The sequence below is a fragment of the Cupressus sempervirens genome, chromosome 3, assembly GCF_028749045.1.
Source record: "Cupressus sempervirens isolate cs-2001-9-10 chromosome 3, ASM2874904v1, whole genome shotgun sequence".
Lineage (NCBI taxonomy): Eukaryota > Viridiplantae > Streptophyta > Pinopsida > Cupressales > Cupressaceae > Cupressus > Cupressus sempervirens.
Window position 1 is genome coordinate 133,134,599 of NC_143120.1, and position 16,803 is coordinate 133,151,401.

At 40.3% G+C, this 16,803-nt stretch overlaps 1 protein-coding gene across 1 annotated transcript in view; it reads right to left on the reverse strand.

Moving 5' to 3' along the window:
- Positions 1–4,456: 4,456 nt before the first annotated feature.
- The window catches only part of LOC149565115 (anaphase-promoting complex subunit), a 249,994-nt gene continuing 237,647 nt past the window's right edge, over positions 4,457–16,803 (reverse strand). Inside the window, exons 15-20 of the mRNA XM_089818658.1 lie at positions 6,231–6,336; positions 5,799–5,940; positions 5,624–5,722; positions 5,224–5,488; positions 5,073–5,140; positions 4,457–4,941 (exon numbers count right to left, since the gene is read on the reverse strand). Coding sequence (XP_089674784.1) covers positions 4,783–4,941; positions 5,073–5,140; positions 5,224–5,488; positions 5,624–5,722; positions 5,799–5,940; positions 6,231–6,336 — 839 coding nt within the window. The 3' untranslated portion in view covers positions 4,457–4,782. The remainder of the gene's footprint in view (positions 4,942–5,072; positions 5,141–5,223; positions 5,489–5,623; positions 5,723–5,798; positions 5,941–6,230; positions 6,337–16,803) is intronic.

Here is a 16,803-nt window from a genome sequence, read left to right on the forward strand (position 1 = left end):
ATTCCTTGTTCTTGCTTGGTTAATTTCCCTTATTTTCTTCTTGCACTCATCATCCACTACTTCATCAATCCATTGATAGGATGAAATTGAGAGATATAAGTGTAGATTTCATGATAGGACATTTCCAAAGGCAAAAATAAGCTAGACTGCCCTGGGATTGAAGTTGGGAAATATAAAAGTAGTCCATCCTAAGGTAATGAAGAGGCAAAAATAAATGGTAGTCTCACCCCTAGGAAAGAAGGTTGGAGATTGATAAGTGTAGAGATGGGACTTGGAGAGGCGGAAATAAGCGATATTCCATCGATAGAAAGAAGGTTGGAGATTGATAAGTGCAGTCCATATTATTTAGAACGAAGGGGCAGAAATAAGTGTTTAGGATGGTAGATGTTAGTGCAAGCAAAAACCCAAACGGAACGAATAACAAAAAAGACAAAGAAGAAATGACGCCTAAAACCACCTTCTTCTCGAAAGTGGGGCGAATAAGTGATACCAATATTGATACAATGAATATGATACAGTTGAAGGATAGATTGAAGGAAGAACAATCCCCCATGGCAAAAAGATCTACAAGAGTGGAATTGTACATGTGACGGCTTTCCCTCCTACCTTGCCTTGTCTAGAATTGGTAATGGAGTCTACATCCCGATTTGATATTGTTACCAAGTCCATCATTTCTTATGAAAGGAAAAGAGTGTTAGCCAACATCAGCGAACAAGTGGTCGAAGAAGTATTCAATATTTCCCAGTATAAAGACATAACATTGGTAATGAGGGATCAAGTGGCTAAGTTATTTCAGGATAATCAAGAGGCTTATTTCATTCATCTAAAGCAAAATTGGTTACACGAAGGCAAGAAGGGAGTTACCAAGTCATCAAAGCTCACCAAGTCAGATTTCAAGTCAGAGTACAATGATCTCATTGTGCTTCTCAACCGAATCATGGGCATGGCTCAAAGTATGCAATTCGAGAACTAAATGTACTACTTTATTGATGAAATTGAAAATGGAAAGAGAAGATTTGATTGGGCTAGGATTATAAGTGAAAATTTAGAGTTGCAACTTAGGACAGTGCAAAATCAAAAGCAATTCTATATGGGATCCTATCTTTTCTATTTGATTGCGAGACTATATGAAAATCTTAGACTTAAGGCCTTATGAGTGATTGGCAATGGGCCAAGGCAATGTTTGGTGCATGAGTGTTGTCCACAGCTTCATTTGCACAACACCAAAGATTATAAGATGTTTTATTATGCCTTTTCCATGAAGACGATAAGGATATTACAAGGGACACCTACTAGAAGGCTCTCAATAGAAGTGAAAGTAAAAGTTAAGAAGTGTGGGAGTTGGTTCATCCAATTTCTACAATTCACATATATTAGGGTGGCAGGAAGTACAATTTATCCCAAGAGCCTTCCAAGGTACTCACCCGACAAGATAGTTTTGATGGAGTTGGCTAGGCAACTTAAGCATTATGACAAGATGATGAAACTTAAAGGTGAGACAAAGATTACCTTCTCATTTGGAATAGGCAATGATACTTGCCCTAATCCTGTTGCCTTTGCAAGTGCTGAGAAAGAATTAGACTGGTATCATCTAGGATGGTATTGAGCGACATAGGGATTCGATCCTAATGGTCATATCAAGGCATCTCATGAAAATGCATTCAAACATATTCCTACTATAGAAGATTTTTGGGCCATTGCACAAGATGACTTTCATGTGAGGAAGCTAGCTTTCTCAAGATTGTTAGTGGGCATGATGAGAGGAATCAGATGGAGCGGCCTTGATATTCTCGATCAACTGGAAGAGGATGAAAATGTGCTAAGAGAGGATTATGATACAGTGGACAGAACAAAGTTGAGTCTAGTGGATTGGGACGATCCTTAGGATCCTTCCTTAGAGGTAGTTACAAGGAAAGTTGATCTACACATTGAGTCGTGGTACAATGGGAAGTAAGGAAATTACAAAGTTAGAAGGTACGCCTTATTTATGAGAAGATGAAACCAAAGGAAGGTCTAGTTGAGTCAATCAGACAAAAAGGTGAGGGCAATAGTCAACAACAAAGTAGTTAAGACCAAGAAGAGAAGTTTAGAAGCTGAGAAAAATAAAGAACATCAAGAGCCTCTAGCAAAGAAACAGAATGCAGCACCGTCAAAGGAGAGCATAATTGAGGCTAGGAGCCAAGGGGATAATATAAGTGGACAAGGGGCCACGTTAGAAGTGAGCTCTAATTCAGAATCAAGTGGTTACAGTGAAAGTACCAAGTACTCTCCTCCCTCATAGAACCAACATAGAGATGATATGACAATCACTAATAAGGAAGAGGATACACTAATTGCTATTGAGGAAAATAAGTCAGGCGCTTGAGGCCGTTGGTGATGCTTTGCTAGTCAAACTGAATCCAGATTTGGGGAGATGCATTGCACCGCTATGGTTAAGGCAAATGCTTATGCCAAGAGGTGAGGTGGTGACTGCCCGAATAGTTGAAGATGTCTAAGGGTTAGTGAAAAAGGGTGATAGCGAGAAACAGAAACAAATTGCAAAAATGGTGGCAAAGGTAGTCAGGAGCGATGATGAGGGTCACCAAAAAGTTCAGATTGCTATACTAATGTTTAGCAAGGCATTGGATGAGATTGTAGCTCAGGAGAATGAGATAGTTGAGTGTAACTTGGGAAGAATCACGGATGACATAGAATGTGAGGAGATCCAGGAAGGTATGGTTTCAATTAGAGAAAAGTTGAGGAAGGCAAACGAGAGGATTGTGAAGTTGGAGACCGAAAACAAGTATTGGAGAGACTATCAGCCTATCTAACAATTGCATCAAGCAACCATTCCACAAGACAGCAGGAGCAACACAAAAGAGATATTCGCCCTACTGCACGAAGTCAAGGATTGGATCCATGATGTAATTCAAGTGGACAAAATTTCTTGCCTTCCTTTATCTCGACCTTCAAGTCATTGATGGCTATTAAAGACAAATTCAGAACATTTGAAGGGGAGTGGAAGGATTTCCTTCCAGTCAAGGACTTGGTCATTCCCTGGCTATAGGCATTTATTGAGATACTGAAGAGATATTTGGAAGGAGCCAAATTGGTAGATGAAGGAGGAATGAACACAATGGAGTCTTGGTTTATTGCCTTGACCATCAAATTGAGGATACTTGAAGACATATAGAATGAGATTGCACAACACAACCCGAGTGTTGACACTTTCATTTCAACAATGATGAGCGATGTTGGGGCTGCACTTGATTTTGAAGATATCAATGAGGAGAACATCAATGAGACAAAATTTCGATCAAGATTGAATAAGTTGGGGAAGGTTGCCATCAAGAAGAAACATTTGGGCACCCTTGCCTCCCTCAATGCCTTTATCAAATATGCGAATATAAGAAAAATCATGAGAAGACACTGTAAGCAGCAAGCAACATGATGAATTCAGCTGAGCTCAAGATGAAGCACATGCTTTGCCCTCCCATGAAGTCAACGACAGGCTACCCAAGTTCATAGCTTTGGCTAAAAAAATGATAGAATTATATTAGATCATTTGATGTAAGCCCAACTGGCAAATTCTCCTTCTTGGATTGGATAGGTGTTTGATTCTGATTGGCAACCATTTTGGTGCCTTCTCATTGGTTGCCACTTTTCCTTTTTTTTATTGGTCCATCAATGAGGTGGCATTTTCTCATTGGCTGAAGGGGTGGCAGCCCTAATTAGGGTTTCTGGGATTCAATTTGGATCGTTAATTTTGCCTCTTAATCTCTACCGTTGGTTGTAATTTTGGCCTCTATATAAAGCCATTTGCTCTCATTTGTAAAAAGGTTGAAGAAAATTGTTGCTAAGATAATACCAAAATTGCTTCTCTTTATTATTGTTGTGACTTGCATGGTGATTAAGAACGTTTGGTGTTATTGCATGGTTTCTACTTCCAATAGTTGAGTTAGATTCCTTTGAAGTTGTTAAAGTAGATTTTATTTCAAGAAAGTTGTTAAGAGTAAGAGTAGATGGATAGTTGTATGGTGATATTAGTGGACGTTTGATAGAGATCTATAAACTAGGCCACTATCATCCTAATAGCTGGTTAAGAAGCCTTGTATGGTAATCTAGTCTTTCTCCCTTGAATCATTGCATCTATGGAGGTAGAGCCGTTGGTAAGCTTTCATCAGATTCGATCCCCATCCATTTGCCAACCTTTCTATTCATAGGATTAGGAGTAGAGCAGCAAGTAGTTTAGTAGTTGGAGTTTTGAAGAAGAAAGTTAGCAAGGCACAAGTCATTTGAACATGCACCCTCCATCATCATCGCCATCAACATCATTTGGCGCTCGTATACATTGCAAAACTAAGCATCATCACCATCACATCAAAAGTCTAAGTTATCCTTGAATGAACGACATAAGGCTGCCTATGTGATTAACCAGAAAATCACATTAATATAACTAAGTTAGTATCCACAAGTGTAAGGAACATTGGAGTTTTCCTCATGTCTTCATAAGTATTTAATTTTCAAGAGAGGGATTGATTGTTTGATATTTCGTATCAAATATTCAATCGCTATGTGTTATGTAATGGTACAAAACTAACATCAACACCGTGTTTTAAGATCTGGAGAAACCTATAAATTGGCTAGACCAGAGATTACAAAGCATATTATGTTGCTAAATAGGTCCAGTCACTGCATGTCAAAATGAATTAATCCTACATGGTACTGACCAAAAATGACTAGATCTTGCTTTCACAAGGATGTTACTAGTCACTGCATGTTAAAATGAATCCTTACAACTACCTAATGGGCAAAAATAACTGGATCTTGCTTTCGTGCAGAACATTGTAATTCTATGTGCTTTTGAAACAAAGCAGCTGAAACTTCCCTCTCTTTAAGATTTCCAAGAGAGTTGAAAATGACAGCCATCAAATAAAAAGCTTCGCCCGCTAATTCATGACACTGCATTGCAATTATCCTCCATGTCAGTTAATCCTTGAAAACTTAATCCGTGTAAACTCTCTATAAGTATTTGTACATCATTATAATTTTGCGAATAAGTATTAAAGACACAGAGTTAGAATTGTCCTCACCTCCAAGACTGCGAATTCCTTGGCAGCTTGTCGTAGAGGATTCAGAACAGCATCTGGTTCTGCAGAAACTGAAAATCTACCAATGTTAACGTAATGTATGCAAAATCTGGAAAATAATACAGAAAAGTTTGTTCTCCCTTGACTGACAGACCTGAAAATTTTGGGGCTGCCAAATAACATTTGGCAATGGCAAGATTAGCCCGTCCACGAAGTTCCAAGCCCCCATGACCAAGAACAATAGGCAAACTCTGGTACAAAAATGCTAATGCGTGCTTTGCATGGCCAACTCCAAGATTTAACCATAACTCTGCCAAAGTCAGCAATGCTGTAGCTTGAAGGAGATCAAGGTTGAAAGACTGACATATAGACAAACTTGCCAACACATAGGGTAAGCCAGAGATTGCATTTCCTGATTTCTGAAAGTTTGTTGCCAACTAGTTAGGAAAACGCCCAAGTACAAATGTAAAAGATCTAATAACCATTTTTGGGGGACAAAGCAGAAGAATGAAAAGTCATGCAATCCTTGCTTTCACAATGAATGCCAAAACTACCTTATAGATCTCTGCCAGTAAAAGAAGAACACTTGTACTTTCGACTTGCATGTTGAATTTGTAACACATACAGAAAAGTGAATGAGCAACTAATGCTGCCTGCAAATTTCAAGTATGTCACTTTCTAATTTGCATCATGCATAATAATATAGAAAACAAATCAAGAATAACAAACCTCATTGAATTGTTCTGCAGCAAGAAGAGTGCGAGCATGGCGAAGGCTTGCTTCAACCTTGAGATCCATATCAACTCCAGATAAAGGAGAAGCCAGTGCTCCCAACTGATTGCAGACTAGGTAGGCCAATTTTAACTCACCACTGGCATATGACCATATTTTAGTCACAGATTCAAAGATTACCAGAGCATAAGCAACCTGGTTGATACTATTAAGAGATGACATGCTTTTCAATAACAATGGGAATTACTAAACTATCCAGATCAATACAGGTGAATAGAGTTCTAGCATCATGCCGGAAATGTCCAAAAATGAAGAGGAAATGTAGCATGCCCAAAGAAGATATATTTGACCTTTAAATAAGAGAAATGCATTAAAGTTTAAATAAAATATTTGCAGATAAGCCAAACAGATGGTCTAGGGGTTGCTCACCGATGCAGGGCACGATCATGAACTAGCTGCAGCTTCAGCAATTCGATACGAGATTTCATAACAGTTGAGAATCTCTTTTCTGCCACATCCAAAGCTGCAAAAGCTTCTGAAAAGGAATGAAATCTGTCAGATCAAGAACATTCTAATGTAATAAATGATAACATAAATTTGTACAGTAACAATTAAAAAAGAATTGGATAGAGATCAAATTTCAGGAAAATCTTAAGTTGTAATAAATACTAATCCTTATAAACCATAAAATAGATATGAGAACAGGGAAACTTAAGGCAAAACAAATAAAGATTGGAAATATGTCATAAAGAATCTGGAAGAATCAAAGAAACTGAGCACTGAAGCAGTAATTAGGCCAAATGAGGACCTATGAATAACCTAGAAGATGAGGTGGATGTGAACCAGAAAGGAAGCTGAGCAAATAAGAGTCCTAATTGAAGAAATTATTGTGAAATGACAGGACAAACATAACTGCCTAGTCCTTACATGTACTCAACCAGCAATATATGAATGGATCCAAACTCTTAATAATGTCGCTAATAAAGAATTTGCTCGCAAATCTAAATCAGTCATCCAGCTAAAGTACAATTGCAATTTTTGCTAAAAATTACTCAAACAGAGATGAGAGATTTCTGTCTTGAAATCTAAGGGATTTCAGGAATTGTCTATCAAAAAGGATTTTGTCCTTCAATGGAAATCTGAGATTCTAATTCGAATTAAAGATAATGGATGAAAGATGAATTGATGTAGCCCTTGACTCTCTTTAATAAAGGCCTTACTTTGGCTTTCTATTTAATTTTATTTGTATTGCATTTTCCCTCCAAGTATTTAAGAAAAAATAAATCACATACAAAAACCCCTTAATGAAGTATATTGGAAGTCCCCAACTGGATCTCCAGGGCAAAAATCTGAGTTTTGTTTGTGTTCTTGTCTTTGGCCAGTGAATTCAATAAAGAATATTTTTTTGGGGGGATATTCTCTTTTTCTTGTTTTTGTGATTTTTGATGATATAAATGCAATGCTTGAAATGAAAGAAAGAAATACTTGAAATAATTAACAGCAAGAAAGAACTCCAAATAAAGACTGAATTTCTGATTTGCATTCAAACAACTATTATCAGAACTGTACAGGGCAAAATATAAACAGATATGTACAACAGAAAATCAGAGGTGAGTTTGTTTTGTCCTGCAAACCTCCTATTGTTGCCTTCACACTAACAAAGGCGCACAGAAAAGAATCTGATTCGATATGCAATCTGCAGCTCATGTACATGAGGTCCAGCTAGAGGGACATGGTCTCTGCCTGGGGTGTATGGCAAGCCTTGGATCGTCATAAAATGATTAAAATTATTTTCCAACCCACTGATCTGCAACCTGCATTATTAATTCTACCCAATCCAATCAGATACAATAATGAACTTCTCTAAAATTGATGTTAACTGCAATCCCTATTCAATAAATGTTGTTGCATGGCTATGAAAGGAATGCCGATAATACCATAAACCTGCTGCTAACTCCCTGCTCTCTAATTGTGATCACCTAAACTGCTCCCATAATTCTGATTCAAGATATCTCCTCAACAATTGCTGCCTTTCTAATTAAACCATTGATTTGTACTGAATTCCAAGCACCCAGAAAGCTGGGCTTTCATCCAACTTCCCCCACTTTCAAGGGTTTTCATTCCTGAAAGCCTGATTGCTGCTCAAACCCTTTTCAGACCTCAAACTTCAATAGCTGACGTAAATTATATTAACCAAGAATGAATGAGAACAGCTGCCCAAGTCTCTTTTATTTCTTCTATTCACCCTCCAAGAAGTTTGAGCTTCTTTAAGGTTTTCCTTAATTTATTTTAAATGATTTTTTATTAGAATTGATTCCTCCTCCTATAGTTCAAACTTCAAGGCCTTATTACTCATTGTTAGAAATGGCCCATTTTTAATAACAAATTATAATATCTATCTGTTGTTGGTAAATGTATCATGTAGCCGATGGGTAGAATAGTATCCGAACGGGCGCGTGACGCTTGAGTCACCCCTTCGGAAAGGTATATGTACACGTCCGAGATGGACATTGGAAGCATCATTGATCATTGTAGTCATTGTAATCGGATTGTAATCTGCAAGTGCATACATGAATAAAGTACCTGTTCTAAATTGAATCGTGTTATACATGTGTTGAATTTCTTACCCTATATGGTAAACATTTGGCGCCGTTGCCAGACGAACCTAGAACGAAGGAATGATATGAAGATTGATGCCGAATTTGCCAAACAAAGATCGGAACAAGGTAAAAGATAAAAGTGAACTAAGTACAGCAAAAGAAATTTAAATTTTAACACAGCAAGCAGAGCGCAGACAAAGACTTCAGCAGATTGCCGAGGAGCACCGAAGGGGTGAAGAGGCACAGACGGAGGGAGTGCACTCACCTAGTAGGCTGAGGAGTGCCAAGGAATTGCTGGAAGAAACTCGACAACGCTTGAATTTGGTGGAGGAAACAAGGGAAGAGTTCCTTAACCTGTATACAACGAGGGGAGAGTGTCCGAATGGGAGGGAAACAACTTACACGGCTCAGAGTGCCGAGGGAGCACGAGCGTGGAGTGATCTCTTCATTCCTGATACACCGGACAAACAAATACAGGCGGAGAATAGAATGTCACTTGAAGACTTTTCACTAGAAAGCGCAATTGTTGGAAACAGGACTGTTGTCCAAAATAGCGCGGAAGTCCAAAACAACGCAGGAGCACAGAATAGCACAGGAGCTCAGAACAGCGCGGGTACACAAGTACCTCAGAATCAAAGGCAAGTAACGATGGCTGGCCCTAAAGAAAAGTTACCCAAGTTTCACGGTGATGGTTCAGCAGACCCTATCAGACATTGTAAAACATGTGAAACCATATGGACGGCAAATGGTGTGACGGATGAGGATGATTGGGTAAGACAATTTCCAACAACCCTATAGGGTGTGGCGATAGATTGGTTTTCTAACACCAGTCCTCAAAAACTTAATACATGGGAGAATGTTAAAAAAGAATCTATAGCAGAATTCAAATTACTCTGAGATGATAATGAAATAGTGGTAGAAATCTACAGCACCAAACAAGGAAAGAATGAGACAGTCTAAACCTATGCCAGGCGACTGAAAGAATTGATCAGAAAGATGGAGAGTCAACCAGCGGATGGGTTGAAAAAACGGTGGTTCGTGGAGGGGCTATGACCGGCTCTTAAAAAGAAAATGAAGATTGTACCACAGGCATCGTGCACCGATGCGTATACTCGTGCCATGGATCTGGAAAGTGAACAGAAGACGAGTAAGAAGAAGAAACATAAGTCCTCTGATTCGGATGATTCATCCTCGGAGAGTAGTAGTAGTGATGAGGAATCAAACAAGAAGGTGAAAGCGCTACAAAAAGACATGTTGCGGATGATGAAAGAATTCAAAAATTTGAAAAAGAATCCGAATACAGTAAAAGGAGAATTGTGGTGCACAGATTGCGAGGATGGCCATACAAAGGGTTCATGCCCGAAGAAGCAGTTTTGTGACATCTGCCAAGTGGCGGGGCATTCCCTGAAAGAGTGCCTGTTTAACTTGATAACAAAAGGACACCAGCAGGTGTTACTAACACAGGAAGCATCGAGCAATAGCAACAACGCGGGCAATGATGCAACTTCAGGTGGATATCGAAATAATAATAGACGCAAAAGGGGTGGAAACAATAACAATAACAATGGACGCCGGAGTAGTATACAATATGATGTGAGTGGACGGCTGATGATACAGTGTCGGGCATGTAATCTTTGGGGTCACTTCGCGAGGGACTGTACTACAAAGGAGACGCCGCAGCTACTGTGTAGATGGTGTGGTCCAAGGGACCATGAAGATTCAAAATGTCCAAAACAAAGCGTAAATTTATTAAGTATTGAAACAAGTAATGAGAACGTGTTAGCAATCATGCGAAAGCAGGCGAGGAAGGCAAAATATCCGAATGCGAAAGAACAAAAGGAGAAGTTACAAAAAGCCCGAGCAGAGATAGAGAAGCAGATGATAGTGGAGAAGTCACAAGTAAAAGACACTATTGTAACTCCGAAAAGAAACTTGGCGGAACAAAGCATGGTGAAACAGATAATGCAAATGGAAGTGCTAGTTAAATTAAATGATCTTCTTCTCACCATGCCACAGCTACGTACTGCTATTATAAATATGACACCATCCCCAAGAATGATGGAAGAATCAAAGGATAGTAAGGAAATAGCCACGGCAACAACAACAGATCCGATGTTACTAGCACTGACAACAAGTATACATCCAGTAGTGGTGGAGATGGGCATTCTGGGTACGGTGCTAACGGATACAATAGTAGATGGAGGATCCGGAGTGAATGTGATGCCGGAAGATATCTGGAAAAAACTTGGACAACCAACACTATGGCCACCCACCTTTCAATTACTAACAGCAGATCAACATGGGCTAAACCCTTGGGCACTTTGATGGCACAACCGGTAATAATTGGGACACAACCATTTTTACTGGATTTTGTAGTCATTCCATTAAAGAGAAGAGGGCACGACACCATCCTGGGACAAGGGTGGCTGGTGCAAGCTAAGGTAAAGCATAATTGGAAAAGGAACACCCTGTCAATGGAGAAAGGAGGTAGGAGATTTATAATCGATTTGCATACATAGAAGGTAGTAGAAGAAGCAGTGTCGTTGGACTCAGAAGGCAAAGGCGAGAATGACAACGAAGGGAAAAAAAGGATGGAACCAAATGATGAAGGGGTGCTAAGATTAGGAGGGTCAACTGATGACGACCTAGATTCAGTAAACGGATTGCTACACTGGCAAATGGAAGACTATGAGGTCTTTCCGAGCTGCAATATTTCGAGTGTCGAGGAGGGAAAAGAAGGCCATGAGTTTCCGAAGGAGTACAGTGAACTGAAGGAGGGAGAAACGCAGGTGGATGAAACACCTGCCCATGCGTTCAATAAAGATAAGCCAATAAAGTATGAAGAGCCGACAGTGAAAGCAATGAACTTGGGTGATGAGGAAAATCCAAAGAACATTCTGGTAGGAGATGATTGGAACCCAATACTGAAGGCAGCAGCATTCAGAATATTCATGGAGTATAAAGATGTTTTTGCTTGGACGTATAAGGACTTGAAAGGAGTACCACCAGAACTATGTGTCCATCGGATACTATTAATCGAAGGCATGATACCAGTACGGAAGAGACCGTACTGAATGAACAAAAACTACGCAATGCGGGTCACGGAAGAAATTGATAAGATGCTGGAGGCTGGTATCATCGTTAAAGTGCAGACAAGTGAGTGGGTATCACCAGTTGTGATATCCTTGAAAAAGGATACGACAAAGATAAGAATATGCGTGGATTTTCGATGTCTAAATGCCGTAACAATTAAAGACCCATTTCCGATACCGTTTACAAATAGCATTCTGGAGGAAGTGGCGAGGCATGAAATTTACTCATTCATGGACGGATTATCAGGGTATAATCAGATATCCATCACTGAGGATAAACTAAAAACGACATTCATTGTCGAAGATGGAGTATATGCATATAATAGGATGTCGTTCGGATTATGTAATGCTCCGACGACTTTCCAAAGGATTATTCTACATATATTTGATAAGATGTTTGTTGGAAATTTTAAGGCATTTTTAGATGATTAGTCAATTTTTAGCACAGAAGACAAACACATAAAAGCATTAGGAGAATGTATGGAGAGGTGCAAGAGAGCAAGATTATCATTGAACCCGAAGAAGTGCATGTTCATGGTGCCACAGGGGAACCTGCTTGGGCATATAGTTTGTAAAGAAGAACTGAAGATGGATCCAGACAAGGTTTGCGTGATCTTAGGGATGCCACCCTCGGCGGATGTGTCGGAAGTGAAGTCGTTTTTGGGGCACATCGGTTATTATCAAAGATTTATTAAAAACTATGCAAAACTTTCTTATCCATTGGACAAACTCACCTGCAAGGGTGAACCTTACAGATGGGAGGCTGAGCAGAACGAAGCTTTTGACGGATTGAAGACAAGGTTGGCTACGGCTCCGATTTTGGCCTATCCGAATTGGGATAAAGAATTTCATGTCCATGTAGATGCCTCAAATTATGCCATCGGAGCAACACTGGCACAGACTGGCGACCACGGGTTGGACCATCCAGTGTACTTTGCAAGCAGATTGTTGTTGAAGGCGGAGAGAAATTACAGTACCATGGAGCGAGAGGCATTAGGGATGGTATATGCAATACAGAAGTTTAGGCACTACTTGTTGGCTACTCCATTCGTATTCTACGTAGACCATCAAGCGTTACTATACTTGGTCAATAAGCCGATTATTCAAAGAAGAATAAGCCGATGGTTGTTATTATTACAGGAGTTCACATTTAAGATCGTGGTATGGCCAGGGAAGAGTCATGTGAGTGCAGATCACCTATCAAGAATAAAATCGAGGGAGCCACTTGAAGGAGTTAATGATGATTTTCCAGATGCGCAACTTTTTCAGGTTACAGTACTACCAGCCTGGTACACACGCATTGGAGAATACCTATCGACGGGGCAATTTCCAAGCGACATGTCACCAAACGAAAGACAAAAATTGGTGCTGAGAAGCCGGACATTTCAGTTAATTAATGGCCTACTGTATAAAATGGGACCAAATCAGATTCTAAGACGGTGTGTCCTCGAAGAGGAAATTCCGAAAGTACTGACGGAAGCACACGAAGGCCTAGCGGGAGGACACATGGGGCCGAATACTACTACACGGAAGATACTGTTGCCAGGGCTATGGTGGTTGACTGTATACAACGACGCCAGGGAGTGGGTCGTTGCGTGTGATACATGCCAACAAGCTGGAAAATCATTGAAGAGAGACTTTATGCCTCTAAATCCCTCGTACACACAGGAACTTTTTGAGAGATGGGGACTGGATTTTATTGGACCGCTAAAGGTAAGTAAAACAAGGTGTCGGTACATCGTGATAGCAACGGAGTACTTAACTAAATGGGTGGAGGCATGTGCATTACCAGACAATTTTGCAGTTAGCACGGCAAAATTTTTATATGAACAAATTATTACAAGGTACGAGATCCCACTCCAGTTGACATGTGATCGTGGAGGACATTTTGTTAACCACATTATCAGAGTACTCACTACTAATTTCAAAATTTACCATTCATTGTCGAGCCCGTACTACCCAAGGGCTAACGGACAGGCAGAAGCAACGAACAAAATTCTGGTAGGAGTGATTTATATATCCTGTGTAGTCAAGGGAGAAGACTGGGAAGAAAAGTTACCATCTGCTTTATGGGCGTACTGCACCTCGTATAAAGTAACTACAAGACACACTCCATTTCAGCTACTGTACGGACAGGAGGCAGTGGTGCCGATGGAGTTCATGGTACCAAGTTTAAGGATAGCAATCGAGAATAAACTAGGCGACATGGAGAGCTTATGAGAGAGACTGTACAATCTAAACAAACTCGATGAGCGACGATTGCAGGCGCAGTGGGCCATCGAAGTTACACAAGCAAGGAGGAAGGCGTGGCATGACAAGCACCTAAAATTGAACAACTTTCAACCCGGTCAGCTAGTACTGAAGTATAATGGACGAAATGAAATAAGGCCTCGAAAATTTAAAGTTAAATGGGTTGGACCGTATAAGATACGGGAAGTTGGATATAACAGAGCAATTAAATTGTGGACACTGGACGGAAAAGAAATACCAGATGTCGTAAATGGATCAAAGTTGAAAATATACAAGGAAAGGAAGGATCCCTTGTGGACAAACAGCTGAACGAAGAAAAGATGTCTGTAAATAATGTATATATGTAGGAAGTGTACATTTTGGAGTGAAATTAGGATAGTTTAATTGAAAAGAAAATTATTTTAAAAAAAAACGATGAGAAGTATGTAGTTGGAAGTAGAAATAGAAAAGTATGAAGAAGCAAAATAAAAAAAAGTAAATCATAAAATAAAAACGACTCTAGAGGAAAAGGCCATACGGCCTGGGAAAGAAAAGTGGAACAGTTTACATGACCGTATGGCTCCCCTAGATAGCCATACGGCCCAAAGGACTTTTTATTGAAAAAAAAAGAGAGACGTAATATAAGTAAATATGATGAAAAAGGGAGCAAAATAATAAATATAAAGAAAAACTAGCACAACAATAATAATAAGAACAAAGCAAGAATTTTTAAATACCGTATGGCTCCCCTTGATGATCGTACTACCCCCAAGATGGTCGTACGGCCTTACAAACTTGTATATGCGGGAGATCGTGTAAGATAAAAAGAATGTGCAAAATTAGAAGACCATATCATGCATCAGATGGCAAGGCCCGTACTGTGACACCGTACGACCTAGGGAACATCACCGTACGGTGATAGAAGCAGAGAAATTGGCTTGTGCACAGAAGAAGAGCGACTAAGCACAACAACATTGCAGTTATGTTTAAACGGTAGGGCGTAAAGGAGAGTGCAGCTTGTGAAGCGAAGGAAAAGGCTTCTGAGGTATCCCATCAAAGTGAGGAAAAGCATAAAGAGCTGTTGAATTGGCGAAGGAGAAGACATCTGAGACCTAAACCAATTCTATATTACAACAAGTTGCGGCGAAAGTAATGGGAGTGTATCAGGGAATAGCAGAACAATGAAAATAAACCTGTACGATAATAAGACTGTATGGTGCCAAGAAGAGAAATGATCGCATGGAAGCAAAACTATCATGTGGAGATTCCGCCTTGTATGAAGAAAAGTAAATGGACGGGTGTTGACACATGCCAAGAATCGTTTTAGACCTATCAAGTGAACTTCTGGGTTGTGCGATCTCTGGACGCTATTTTATAGATGGTTTTCACCGTATGAAGAAGAATTGGATCCTCAAGAGAAACTATTCGATGCTAAGGCAGCAGTAGATGAAGCTGAGTCTTCCATGAGTCTACGGAGACAAATAAGAACAGAAGGAAAGGACCCATGGTGAAGGGAAAAAAAAAGCATTGTCAAGCAAGGTAAAAAGACCATCAAAAGGACTAAGCCATACCTTTTCAAAAAGTCGTACTTCTCTAAGACAAGGAAGCCGTACCATTACCTAGGAGGCTGAATTCAAGAAGTCGTACGGTACGAAAGCCGAATTTTTTTGAAAAGTAACTGCCATAACGGTGTGACATTTATTCACAAAATGAGAAAAGGGTGACAATTATGCAGCCAGCTGGGAAGAGGGCTTGGAAGAGAAAACTGGACGAAGACATGAACAAAAACGCGAAGACACTACCATCTGGAATTCATGTAGCAGGAGGAACGTATGTAGGGACTAGTGGTGCAGGTGCAAGTAAGAAGAAAGCAAAGCAAACGAAGCAACCGACAGAACTTCCTACAGTACAGAGTATCACATTTGAAGGGTTAAATGGTGCAGAGTGTCGAAAATGGTGGCAGGAGACCCCAGACAACCACCAAGTGAAGGCTAGTATCCGAAGAGCACAGGTTGAATCGGTAGTGCAAATGCCTGTATTTTGCATCAGAGACTACGAAGGGTTTTCGCGCATTATGATTGAAACATATGACAGGTTCTCCAGAAGTAGTACATTTGAATATCTTGGTTGCAAGTTAATAATATCATTCAAACTGGCAGATTTTACACAAGTATTTGGCATACTTGGTTATGCACAGGGAGAGAGAACAAAAGAAAGCAAGCCGAAAAAGTTAAGCCGTGAGGTGAAGATGAAGTTGATACAGCTTGTGTGCGGAGACCTGTCGCAGGTAGAACAGGAGGCTCTTTCAAACATGTCCAAAGGCAGAGGATTAAATAAATCTAATATCCAAGAGGGGCATTAGCATTGTTTGATGGACATAGTTAAGAGCCGTCTCACAGGTTCAAGCCACGCTTCAGATATCTCTTTTCCCCACGTAGCCATGATGAACGGAATCTTGCACGACAGAGTTTATGATTGGGCAGCACTATTGGCCAAGCGGATGTCAGAGTTTGACATTACAGCACAAAACATTCTATATGCCACATTATGCTATTGGTCTGTTTTTGGATGCGACGACGCAGATGATCCCGAATGATGCACTAGAGGCAAAATCATGACCACTCGCGCCTGGCGAACCACCTATAATGCAGTGGAAGCACTTGGATATGCTCGGCACCAAAACCATAGGACAGAAGCGACCAAGGCTGGATAGTGGTGACACAGATAGCGGCAGAGAGGAGACATCTTCAGAAGAGAATGGGTCTGAGGGGGAAGAGGAGGATAACGAAGAGGTAGAAGTGATCACAGCTACACCCTTGAGATTTCCACGGCCTGTGCTTTCGACTACGACACACTTGGTTCCTGTAGGTATACATGGTATCCCAGGGTTTGGACCGATCAGACAGCCAGTAGTGATGACACCAATCTCAACTATGACGGAGCCCACCGTAGAGACACAAGCTAGAGCAAAGTCACATTCAGCACCGACAGAGATAGTAGCTCCAGTGGCACCGATGGAGCCGGCTCGTGAGACTCTACCAGATACAGGAGAGACTTTGGTACCTAACAGGAAGATGGAGA